A 13,220-nucleotide genomic window follows, 5' to 3' on the forward strand; every position below is an offset into this window, starting at 1 on the left:
ACCCTCATCTCTATTCTACTCTACTCTACTCTGCTCTACTCTACTCTACTCTACTCTACTCTACTCTAGAAAAGCACCAAGACGGCCATCGAGCTGGGCCGTACCTTCGCCACCATGTTCTCGGACATCTCCTTCCGGCAGAAGCTGCTGGAGGCCAAGAGCCAGGAGGAGTTCAAGCAGGAGCTGGTGGCCCAGCGGCAGCAGCTGTCCCTGCCAGCCAAGAAGCTCAGCGCGGAGGACATGCAGCTACAGTCACGCGACCAGCCTCTCAAGGTGAGGTCAGGTGCTCTCTCTCTTCTCTGGATCAGATCAGAGGGTTGACATTGGTGGTAGCCTCGTAAGCTCACAGGGCAGTCTGGAAGACCCTCTGATTCACCCTGATCTCATGACAAAATGCGGTAGAACATATCACGATCATAGAACTTTCAGAGATGTGACATAGTCAAAATGTAAACGTAGTGGGGAAGGGGACAGGAAGTGAAACGCGACAGTTGTTTCAGCAACAATGGGCGCTCGCATGGACTCGCTCATCGACATTGATTCTGTAATTTAAACAGAGTTAAAAGAGTTAGGTAATAACATTGGCACCTGCCAACTGAAATTGGCAAATCCTGGAGTTTATTCTTGGGTATGACAGCACAATAGACTTTATTGTATTGCTATAGTCAAGGACATTCTCATGGTCAGTTAGTCTCTGGATCAGGGAGTTGCAGGTGCGACTCATCACAGATAATTATTATTCTTTCTGAGGTGGGGATACATTCCAAAATCTGAATTGTCACTTGTGAAGTACATTTTCACCCGCTAGGGAATTTCCATGTTTCAAACTCAAAGGGTCACAAAGGCAAGCTTTTATAAAGCTTTTATATGTGGCCTGTTTCTACACAGTATTCAATGTTTCACTGTTTGCTTGAAACCGTTTTAGGCCCACTGCCACATTATTACAGAGATACACACACACATTTGAACTGCACAGCAGACTTTTAATAGGGGTGGTGCCCTAAAGCCGAAAAATACAATTTCCAAAACGGTCACAGTGTTTTATCGACTTGTGAAAGGCCAAGGGTGGAAAGCATTGGTTGAATCTGCTGCAACTGCAATAAACAAGTTTGTAGGAATGGAGTCTCTCTGTGTACTGCTCTGAGCAACAGTTCAGCTTCTTTTTTAAGGATATTTTTTTGGTCTTTTAGACTTAATTATGGACAGGACAGTACGAGAGGTAGACAGGAAGCGAATGGGGAGAGGTCTGCAAAGGAGTCGGGCTGGGAATCGAACCCAGATCAGCCGCATGGCAGGCGAGTGCCCTACCAGATGGCCACAGCAGGGCCAACAGTTCAACTTTTAACCTGTGGGATGACCTACAACTAAAAATACTTGGTACATAGCAAAAAAAAAAAACAGTTTGGATTCAATATCTAGAGAGTACTCTAGGACCAAATACATTCTAGACGAAGTTAAAATCAACTTCCTCGGTGTTCAATTAACATGTATTTGTTAATGTGTAGCTTTAACATGAGGGGGAAAGGGGTTGGTGTTTTTTTGTGTAGTAGGGCTTTGGGTGGTTCCGCTCAAAACATACCACAGTTGTTATTTTTATTTACAAAACACCTTTACTTGAAAAAATACCCTCTGGGTTTTAGTTTCTTGCTTTACTTTTTTTGGCCATTTTTTTGATTTTTTAAAAGGCTCGTCTTGTTTTGTTTTTCTGATCAGGCAATATACCTCATTTGTGAGAATTCCCCACACACATAGGCCTACACTGAGACCAGACCACCCTGCCACCCTGAGGTTGTATCCTACTCCCCCCACCCCCAACAAATGAAGCCCAACTCCACAACACAAATCAAGGCCAGATTATTACTAACAAACAGCACCCCCCCACACACACACACATACACAGACACACACACACACACACACACACACACACACACACACACACACACACACACACACACACACACACTCCTGCACACACACACACATACATGCACGCACTCACGAATGCATTCAAACACACACACACACCCTCCATCCTTTTTTCTCCTCATCGCTCCTCCACTCTATCACCCATTGCAATGGCTTCTCGCAGCTGGAACACAGACCAAGTTAAAGAGCAGTTTTGGGGAGGGGGAGTAAGAAGAAGAACCCATGCCAAGTTTGCTGTTGTTCCCTGGCACTGGCAAACACGCTCGTGCGGCTTGTGCTGCGAATAATTTCATTATGCATAGCCTTTTATTATGGCGGCGGAGGAATTATGTTGTGAAGCCCCGGCTTCCTGAAGTGCTCGCCAAGATAAAAGACAAGTGCTATTGTCCAAGGCTTAGCGTTCGTAAATATTTACACGGCTGTAAGCATCTCGGTTATTTTGTGCAAAGCCCTTGCACTGCAGAACTATAAATAAACAGCGCAATGTTTCTGGTGTGGGTGGCTGTGATCCAGCTCGCTTTTCCTGCCGTAAAAAAACCTGAGATGTTATGTGTTACTCCCAGCTGTTACATGGGGAAAAGCTGTCTGTAAACACATCAAAGTGTTGTTTTGTTTTATTTCCCCCGTTCCTTTCTTTTTCTCTCTCTATGTTACCTGCTGTAAGCACACACACCCTTCTTTTTATGCTGGCCAGGCCTTGGTTTTATTTTTTAATTTTGGGTCTTTTTAACTGACCACAGACATTTTTGGCAAAGAGTTCTGTGAATCCTCGCTCCATCAAATTTCATTGTGCCTCCAAGCTGTAGTAATAAGGAGGTATAATCTTGGTTCAGGTGCTTCGGAATGCAAATGCTTTGCGTTTTTTACCATGCAAGTGTAATCATTTAGGGGTTATACACGGATTTGGGGATAAAACTCAGCTCACAGTAGGATGTCCTCTGGGTAAACCGAGGTTATGAATGATATTGAAACAGTGTGTTTTTTTTTTGTCTTCTTGTAGTTCACAGATTTCCTGCGTGCTGGCCGTGGTATATATGAAGACGTGTCTCGCAGACTGCCTCACTATGTAACAGACTACACAGATGGTAACGTTTTTAACATCTTTTGTCCAACCATTGTCTTTAAACCTTTTGTGCTCCTCTCATACTCATTTTCCTGAGGAGGAAGGCTGCATCAGCTGCAGCAGCAGAAAGAATTCTGTGAACACTCACTTCAATCTGGCAATAAAGACATTTTTTGGGGGGGAAAAAATCTTTGGAATAACAGAAATCTAAAGAGAAAATTTAGGAATATGGTTATTAATTAATTTACTTTAATTAGATTTAACCTGCATCTGTGATAAGCAAACACCTCAATATTGAAAAGGAACTAGTTAACAATGCATTATAATGACTTCTGGCCTGGGACTGGAACATGTGTATAAAAGTGAAGTGTTGTGAGGAGAATTCCGGCATGTTCTTCCCGCAATGTCTCCGGTGGCCATTATGGAATACAACTGCAGAATTCACCGTAAGATGTCCGATGCCTGAATTATTATTCCTACAAGATCTTTCATTGTGAGTTCCATCTGTCTTTGTCTCACCCCTGGCAGGTATGTGGGGCAGCAACAGGTCGTGGTTGAAGTACACCACCACCGCCATCTTCCTCTACATCTCCATCATGCTGCCCGCCATCGCCTTCGGCTCGCTAAACGACGAGAGCACACGAGGAGAGATTGGTGAGTTCCAGCAGGGATTTTCAACCTATGGGCCGGGGCCCACTGGTGGGCCCTGAAGGTATACCAAGAGGGCCTTGAAATAATATTCTAAAAATTACAATCACATTTTGGTGTGTGTTGCTGCTGATTTATGTGAGTTTTATTCGTAATCGGGTCAGAGGTGGGCCCCGAACATTTGTGACAATTTCGAGTGGGCCCCAAGTTGGAAAAGGTTTGGAACCCCTGCTGTAAAAGTCTTCTGCTCTGTAAAAAGGGAGGTCTGTGACCTCTCACTCTATCCCGGTGAAACTGAACACACACACACACACACAAAAAAGATTCAGTGTTCAGTTCAACACTTACAGTGTACTCTGGGACCAAATACTGTACATTGTAGAAAATATTAAATTAACTCTCAGTGTTTACATAGCAAAGTTTACTGTGCTCTAACAGCACATTAAGACGTTGCCCCTGTTCTAAATTTCTTGTCACCATAATGGCAATGACCATGTTGTAATGCCTTTATGAAGACTTTGTCAGTTTGTCAGTGTACTGTAAGGCCGTATGTTATGTCATAGTAGTGTAATACTATGGTAGTTAGCTTTTCGATGTCTATTACAGTGTTCCACTATTGGAACGGTGTGCTTTATGGGGCTACTATTATACTATACTACCATTTATACTGCGGGCCATTGGCCCAGGAATTTAGGCCCAGGAACTGAAGCCCGGGAACATAAGCCCAGGGCTAGAGTTCCTGGTGCGTTTATACTGCAGGCCAACTGAAAAATTGAAATGGAATGGTAGCCGTGGTGGTAACCCATTCAAAAATGACCTGTAAGCACCAGGGCTAACTGGTGGCCCTGGCAGTTGAGGAGAGCCTGTTACCTGGACAACAATTTTTGGTCTGGTCCAGTTCTGGCCTAGCCCAGGCGGTATAAACTGGTATAGGGGCTGGGCTTAAAGTGATACTGTCCCATTTTTGGAAATACGCTTATTTTACACCTCTCCTTGAGTTGATGAGTGATGGAGTTGAATGATGGAGTTTTACCTTTCTCCTGTACTTTCAACCGTTCTCTGAGTATGGCAGTGCAAATTTTACCTCCATGCTAGCAAATAACATTGAGTCCTATGAGACCAGCTGGCGGCTAACTGGTCTCATAGGACTCAATGTTAACAGCTAGCTTAGAGGTCAAATTTGCACTGCCATACTCAGAGAAGGGTTGAAAGTACAGGAAAAAGGTAAAACTCAACTATTTAACTCAAGGGGAGGTGTAATATGAGCTTATTTCCAAAAAAGGGACAGTATCACTTTAAGTTCTGGGCCATTGGCCCGCAGTATAAACTGGGCGATGTGACTGACCCGGCCCATCTCACCCTTCTCCCTCTCCTCAGATGTCCAGAAGACCATCATCGGCCAGTGCATTGGAGGGATCATCTACGCCCTCTTCGCAGGGGCTCCTATGGTCCTCCCCCTGACCACCGCTCCCCTCTCCATTTATATTAGCGGTAAGATCCCCGTATACAGCTACACAGCAACACACAACCACGCACGCATGTACGCACACATACACACATACACACACACGCGCGCGTGCACACACACACACACACACACACAGGCATGCACACACACACATGCACCCACACACACACACGCACGCACACACACATGCACGCACGCACACACTCACTCCATGTTGCAGTGCTTATTCAACATTTGATTTGGAGAGTAAAGGAGTACAATTTCATTCGCTTGTTGATTCACTTGTTGTTGACTTGGCATCTCGTGTGATCCATTTGTTGAAATTGACACTGCAAAATGTAGTCTGTAACGCCACACATAAGAGTTGGATTTAACACTCTCTTAGTAGTGTGTGTGCTAGTCTCTACGTGTTGAATTAACACTGCAAAAACACTGTGCACTGCTGGCACACACCCACGCTCTATGATGAGCGATTGTATCCATCGTGTTGTGTCCTTCCACCTGTGCAGTATTGATTGTGCGAGCAGCGCGCTTGACTGGTATGCGGGGGGTGTGCTTTGGGGGATGTGTTGCAGTGATCCGTGGTATTTGCGACGATTACGACCTGGATTTCCCGGCCTTCTACGCCTGCGTCGGCCTGTGGAACAGCCTCTTCCTCATCCTGTCGGGAGTCTTCAATGTCAGCCTGTTCATGAAGCTCTTCAGAAGGTCAGCCGGCTACCCCAGTGACCTTCAGCAGATTGTCAAGTAGTCAGTGTTGGTGTACCGAAGAACAAACAGTCAAACGCTCCCGGGCTTAGATTTAAGACTTTTAATCAAAGTTAATGAGCTTTGTCGTATAGCTCAACCTCACACACCCACACACAGTGCTCTTGTGCACCTCAAAAGCCACAACAGCTGTATCCATAGCAACCAACAGAGCAGTGCACACATAACAGTCCAAATGGCTGCCTAAATCTGTGAAGATTATCAGTCATGTTATCTAAAGAGTTGCTGTATTCTTTCAGCTTTAGATGCAGAGATGTCAAAAGTGAAATTAAATTCATGGTGGAAGTACAACACTTGCACATGGTATTTGGCTGTTTTACACCATTTACTCCATTGTACCTAATGCCATAGATGCACTGTGTTGTTACTGAAAAAGACTTAAAACCTATCAAGAAGCCACCACAAATTTGAGCAGTGCAGTCAGCTGATCGTAAGACAAGTATACAGGTCTATTAGTTACTTGGATAAGTTACCGGTGCTGGAAGGAAACTTGTGCTTTTACTTTTACTTTGGACATCTCTGTTGAGATGAGGAACAAAACTTTGTTCAGTCTCAAAGGGGTTGCTTACACTAGCTCCTCTCTTTTAATAGCTAACTAAAGGCTTGCAGCTTAATCAAATTAATTACTTATTCAACACATCAGAGCCCGTGTACAGTAAATGCTAAGGGCTGCATTCTTAATGTCGTATCGAGTCTACATAGAAGTATTGGTCCTAACTCATCATAACCTCATTTGTCTAAAAATAGCGGACATTCTAATCTGGACATAGCCTCTGGAACATGATGTCTTGTTTGTTTTGACTTACTCTTTTCCATAAACATCTGCCTCTTCCTCTGTAATCAGGTTTTTGGCTAAACTTGAGCCATGTGTTTTGACTTCACACCAGACTGGATGTACAGACTCTCTGCGGAGGACATTTTGTTTGCATACCTGAGAAGATTCCCAATCCGGGCCACCTTGGAGTGTAATAGTCACTGAAAAAACTATACTACTATCATAGTACTACACCACCATGACAGTGCGCAGGGACTTTAGTAATAGCCTACATTACGAATTGGTCGTTGCCATTCTGGTAACAGCCAATTTATAACTGGGGATAAACTGAGTTAAACTTTTAATTCATGTACTGTCTTGTTTTATACATTTTTTGTTGCTTTTGTTCTAACAGGTCGATAGAGGAGATATTCGCCATGTTCATTGCCATTGCTTTCATTGGCGATTCAGTGAAAGGCACAGTGAAGAGTAAGTTTCGTCTCCTTTATATGCAAACATTACCCTGTTACCCTCATTACCAAAAGTAACCATTTTCTTACATCTAACACTGTATTTAAAAAGTGCACCTTTTCTGACATTTTTGTTTCCCTCCCATTTTCTCATTCACTTTGACACCCGCCCCCTCTATCTCTGTTTACTCTCTTTCATTCTGTCTCTCTCTCTCTGTCTCTCTCTCTCTCTCTCTCTCTCTCTCTCTCTCTCTCTCTCTCTCTCATTAATTTCATTCGCTCTTTACCACTCCATCTCTCTCTCTTGCCCCACCCCCCTTCTCTGTCTGTCTCTCTACCTCCCTCCCTCGTCCATCCACCCTTAGCCTTCCAGAAGTACTACCACGCCCCTGAGCTGGTGGTTGGCAACAACACAGTGGAGGAGCTGGAGCATCTGATTGCGATGGTGCAGAACGTGACGGGGGCGGGGGTTCAGCGCTCCTCTCCCCTCCAGCCCTCCCTGGGCCTGCCCGCCCAGCTCATCCTGTGCACCCGCGAGAGGCCCATCCTCTGCCTGCTGCTCATGCTGGGCACGCTCTGGCTGGGCTATGCCCTCTTCCTCATCAAGAGGAGGTATGGCGCCGCGCGCCGCACACAGTCACACCTTGCTTTGTTTTTCTTTGTTTGTTTGTTTGTTTGTTTCCTCCTTTCTCTCTCTCTCTCTCTCTCTCTCTCTCTCTCTCTCTCTCTCTCTCTCTCTCTCTCTCTCTCTCTCTCTCTGTCTCTGTCTCTGTCTCCCTCTTTCTCTCTCTCTCTCTCTCTCTCTCTCTCTCTCTCTCTCTCTCTCTCTCTCTGTCTCTCTCTTTTGCATTTCATTAGATCATATTTGGTAGGCCTTTCTTCAGTCTATTTAGTTTGATTGAGATTAATAGGTTAAATATGTACAGTTTTCATATGTTGGCTGAGTGAAAGGCGAAAGTCATTCCCATTGGTCATTTTCATATCACGGCAAACCAGAGCCCAAAGTGCACACAAACAGAATTCAAACTCTGCAACCTCTAACTCTGATAACACTGTATGTGTGCACTGTGCAGGCAGGTTCACTCGCTTTTGTAAGCACACACAGTACACTTTGATGCACTACATACCATTGAGTTGTTTATGCATTAGCTAATGTAAAGGCTGATGCAATGTAAATGTATGTAGTTTTAGCTCATTTTCATCTGCCCTTCCGCCCCTATTTTTTAAGCACACACACAAATAGATGACAAATGTTACTACCACAGAAATACCGTAGGACTTGTGCTGAAACCACATTAGAGGAAAGACTTGGAGAACACTGATGAAATTAGTGCCCAAGACCATGAAATTGGTGTTAATGAAATTGCACCAATTGCAATTTTACGAGCAAAAGATTTTAATTTAGAATGTTTAAGGCCCATTTGTAAAGAGAGCACACGTGCCAGTGGGGAGGCCAACCCTGTTTTAAAAAAAAAAAGGATGTTTAAAATAATACAGTTGTTGTAGCTCTGCAAACAAATCTGGCTTTAATGTTTTCTGTATTCATACATTCATTGGATCGGTTCAACAGCTTTCCTTTACATTAACAGTGATCCTGTGAAATGCAGTAATGTCTGACGGGGTTAGATGATGAGTAAATTACCGTGAGAAGTTAATGCAGCGCTCTCGTTTAAGATTTACATTTGCATCGATTCAGCTGCTGCTGCTGCTGCTGCTGCTCACTGACCCATACAACCTTTCTGGAGGCTTTACATCTTCTGAACAATGCGCCCGTTTTAACGCTCGGCTGCCACGCTTAATGGAATTATGATCCATTTTGTTTTGGCACAAGCAAATTTGGGGGGGGGTAGATGGAATCATGCCCCAGAGAGTGAGAGAGAGAGGGTACCACCATACACAGATATCAATCCTTCGATAACTGCATGTGGCAGCGGGGGGAATGAGCTGAATCCATTTGGTTAGTTGACCCCGTACAGTAAGCACTGACTTGAGTACTTCTTTTGTTGCTGTTGCTTCTTCTTCTCCGCAGTCCGTTCCTGCATGCCAAAGTGAGGGAGGTGGTGTCCGACTGCGCCCTGCCCATCTCCGTCGTTGTCTTCTCATTCATCGGCTCCTATCTTTTCATCGATATTGAGCGTGAGTACTATACATGAAGCGGTCAGATACAAAACCCTTTCCTGAGAAAAATCTTTTCAAATTCATATTTCAAACATTTGAATCTCTATCCAAGATATTTTAATTTATTTATTTACACACACACACACACACACACACACACACACACACACACACACACACACACACACACACACACACACACACACACACACACACACACACACACACACACACACACACACACGCACGCAGACACACACACACACACACACACACACACAGACGCACGCAGACATACACACACACACACGTACGCAGACATACAAACACACACACACACACAGACACGCACGCACACACGCACACGCACGCACACACGCACACGCACACACAGACACGCACGCACGCACAGGCACACACACACACGCACGCACGCACGCACGCACACACACACACACCCACACACACACACACACACACACACACACACACACACACACACACACACACACACACACACACACACACACACACACACACACAGAGCTACTAACTACCTGCAGGTTTGAGAGCGGATATTGGCACGTTCCCATCTTTCCTGCTGTAGCTTTATGAGCTGCAGTAATTTGTGGGACCAGCGAGGCAGTAATGAAATCACTTTGATGGCAGGCCCAAGTAGAAACCAATAAGCAAATACTGATTTACTGGAGCACCCTTGCCTGCCTGCACGCTCACATGCCACACTACTCTGGGAATCACATGCGTACACATGAGAGAACTTTGTGCTTTGCAGTGTTGTTGGGCCGACACTATGAGGGTTATATTTGACTCTCCAAGAGTGTTGAATTAACAACGAAAAATGAAATGTGTAAAAGGATGGATCATGCAGTCTAATGCGTTACCAATTTACTTAATATCATGCACACATGGCACATCTACCCTTAGAATCACATGTGGGGTGGGTCATGAAGTCTAATCCGTAAACCACAATTTCATAAACACTCCAATCAATGGGGGGGAAATGGAAATGAAAAGAATGGAATTGCAAATGCTGTTTTGTGGTATTCATACACTACTTGGATGACTCGTTGAAACGGTTCCTGTCATTGGCAACACTGTATTTCTAAGGTTTCCTATTTAGTGCTTCAACTTTACTGTACATGTATCAACATGTAACATTAACCCTAACTCTATGGTAAATGAAAGTACATGTTACGTATTGATGATACATACTTTGTGAAACTGCCTGACCTACTATATTTGTAGGCCCTTAATGCATGCCGTACCTCCAATGGCTGAAAAGTTAACCACTGTAGTACTACAATACTATGACATAACACAGGGCCTTTAGCAATGCACTACGACTTGGTCATTGCCATTCTTGTAACAGCAAATTTATAACGCTGTGTCTTAACGGGTTACTGTAATATAACAGGGATCTTAAAATGAAGTTTAAAACCTTTCCATCGTTTCTTTCCGCAGTTCCCGTTTTCAACTTCTACGACGGACCCATCTTTAACGTGGCGTCGTTCGGGAATCTGAGTGGCTTGAATGCCCTGAGTGCCATGGGCTTGGGCTTCCTGCTGGCTATGCTCATCTTTGTGGACCAGAACATCGTGTCATCCCTCACCAACGCTCCAGAGAACAAGTAAGTGAAAGTGAAAGCCCATCTCCCATTGTCATTGTGACACAGCGCACAAGTGAACACTGCACACAACAAAATTGCATTTATGCCTCACCCATGCAAGGGGGCAGCCCTCAGTGGCGCCCCTGGGGAGCAGTGTGGCAGGACGGTACCATGCTCAGGGTACCTCAGTCATGGAGGAGAATGGGGGAGAGCACTGATTGATTACTCCCCCCACCAACCTGGCGGGTTGGGAGTCGAACCGGCAACCTTTGGGCTACAAGTCTGACGCCCTAACAACTTACCCATGACTGCCCTTGTAGGCATCTCCTCCATGGTCATCATCTCTCTGCTACAGCTCTGCGTTTCCGTCGTCTCCAATCCCATGATGACTTAATCAATATCAATGTGCCGTATATTTAAATTTCCTCTCTTTCTGTGTGTGTGTGTGTGTGTGTGTGTGTGTGTGTGTGTGTGTGTGTGTGTGTGTGTGTGTGTGTCTGTGTGTGCGTGTGTGTGTGTCTGTGTATTACTCGAGGTTGGTGAAGGGGACAGCCTACCACTGGGACCTGATCGTGACGGGCTGCATCAACATCCTGATGTCCATGCTAGGGTTGCCGTGGATGCATGCGGCCATCCCCCACTCCACGCTGCACGTGCGGCAGCTGGCCGTGGTGGAACAACGCGTGGAGGACGGACATGTTTATGAGACGTAAGTAATACGCTGTAAAATAACACCTCTGTGTGTGTGTGTGTGTGTGTGTTTGTGTGTGTGTGCGTGTGTGTGTGCGTGCGTTCATGGGTGCGTGTGTGTGTGTGTGTGTGCATGTCTGTGTGAGTGTCTTTGCATTTATGTGTGTGATGGAGAAACAGAGACAACAACAAAGCAAGAAAGAGAAATTAGGAAGACATCAACATAGTATCAATAGAGAGAGAGACAGAGAAACAGAGAAACAGAGGCAGAGAAACAGAGACAGAGAGTGAGACAGAGAGAGGGGGGTTGGAGAAATAGAGAAAGAGAAAGAGAGGCAGCAAGAGAGAGGAGAGGGGAGAGAGGAACTAGTCCATTTCCTCTCGATAAAGTCGATTGGAGAATGAAAGTGGCCATATGTGTTCAAATCCTGAGCTGAAACATCTCAACTCCTTGAGAAAAAAATGCCACTGCACTGGGTCTACGAGAGCATAATTGAATATGAATTGAATATGAACCACACTCATGCAAAGCCCTTCACTTGAAGTCTTCAGTTGGAATCTATAAAAGCCATTCCTTCCTCTTACTGTAAGACTCGGGGATGGGGGTTTTACTAAAGCTTTTACCTGGTCGAATGTTAAAACTTTTTCAATTCAGCATACTAGATGTGCCCTTTAAGTATGGGTACATTCATTGATGTTATTATCTGAGAATCTTTACATGAGAATGTTCTGTGTATGTCTGACTCTCTCACTTTCTCCCTCACCCTCTCTTTATTCCTTTGTGTGTGTGTGTGTGTGTGTGTGTGTGTGTGTGTGTGTGTGTGCGCGTGTGCGTGTGTGTGTGTCTGTCTGTGTGCGTGTGTGTGTGTGTGTGCTTGTGTTTGTGGGTATCAATGTGCGTATATGCGTCTGACTGTGTGCGTGTGTGTGTGCGCGCCTGTCTGTGTCTCTGCGTGTCTGTGTCTCTGCGTGTCTGTGTCTTTATGTTTCCATGTGTGTGCATGACTGTCCTCGTTGGCCTGCCTGCCTGCGCTACACTGTCCCCGTACGTGTTCAGGATCGTGAGTGTGAAGGAGACGCGTCTGACGGCGCTGGCAGCCAACATCTTCATCGGGCTGTCTGTGTTCCTGCTGCCGGTGCCGCTGCAGTGGATCCCGAAGCCCGTGCTGTACGGCCTCTTCCTCTACATCGCCCTCACCTCGCTGGAGGGCAATCAGATGTTCGACCGCATGGCACTGCTGCTGAAGGAACAGGTAGGCCTATTATATTACTGTAGGCACCATTGCTAAGAAGTTGAAAAAGGTGGTTACGTGGCGCTATTCTGACATGTCGCTATTCCGACGTAAATGTCTATTGTCGGAATACCGACACGTTTTCCACCGTCCGCCGCTATTCCTACATGCCGCTATTCCGACATCCCTATAACCTTAACCCTAACCCTAAACCTAACCCTAACCCCTAAAAAGTGTGGGAATAGTGCCATATCGGAATAGCGCTATGTCGGAATAGCGATTGCCCCCCGAAAAAGGTAGGTCTGCACCCTGCCGATCAGCTCCAAAAATAAACTTTATCATTTAACAAGCAACGTTTCGATCACGCTGGATCTTCATTATTTTTCGAGCTGATCGACAGTGTGCAGACCTACCTTTTTTAACTGTCTGACTTTTTGTCTGGCACCTGCGACA

The 13,220-nt window shown here is 45.3% G+C and overlaps 1 protein-coding gene across 2 annotated transcripts in view; it reads left to right on the top strand.

Annotated features, from left to right (window-relative positions):
• The window catches only part of LOC134440266 (solute carrier family 4 member 11-like), a 50,602-nt gene that overhangs the window by 34,053 nt on the left and 3,329 nt on the right, over positions 1 to 13,220 (top strand). For both annotated transcript variants that reach the window (XM_063190266.1, XM_063190265.1), the window contains exons 8-18: positions 70 to 273; positions 2,930 to 3,014; positions 3,521 to 3,646; positions 5,018 to 5,131; positions 5,684 to 5,816; positions 7,046 to 7,119; positions 7,466 to 7,712; positions 9,130 to 9,236; positions 10,701 to 10,866; positions 11,381 to 11,554; positions 12,593 to 12,788. In XM_063190266.1, coding sequence (XP_063046336.1) covers positions 70 to 273; positions 2,930 to 3,014; positions 3,521 to 3,646; positions 5,018 to 5,131; positions 5,684 to 5,816; positions 7,046 to 7,119; positions 7,466 to 7,712; positions 9,130 to 9,236; positions 10,701 to 10,866; positions 11,381 to 11,554; positions 12,593 to 12,788 — 1,626 coding nt within the window. The remainder of the gene's footprint in view (positions 1 to 69; positions 274 to 2,929; positions 3,015 to 3,520; positions 3,647 to 5,017; positions 5,132 to 5,683; positions 5,817 to 7,045; positions 7,120 to 7,465; positions 7,713 to 9,129; positions 9,237 to 10,700; positions 10,867 to 11,380; positions 11,555 to 12,592; positions 12,789 to 13,220) is intronic.

The sequence above is a fragment of the Engraulis encrasicolus genome, chromosome 23, assembly GCF_034702125.1.
Source record: "Engraulis encrasicolus isolate BLACKSEA-1 chromosome 23, IST_EnEncr_1.0, whole genome shotgun sequence".
Classification (NCBI taxonomy): domain Eukaryota; kingdom Metazoa; phylum Chordata; class Actinopteri; order Clupeiformes; family Engraulidae; genus Engraulis; species Engraulis encrasicolus.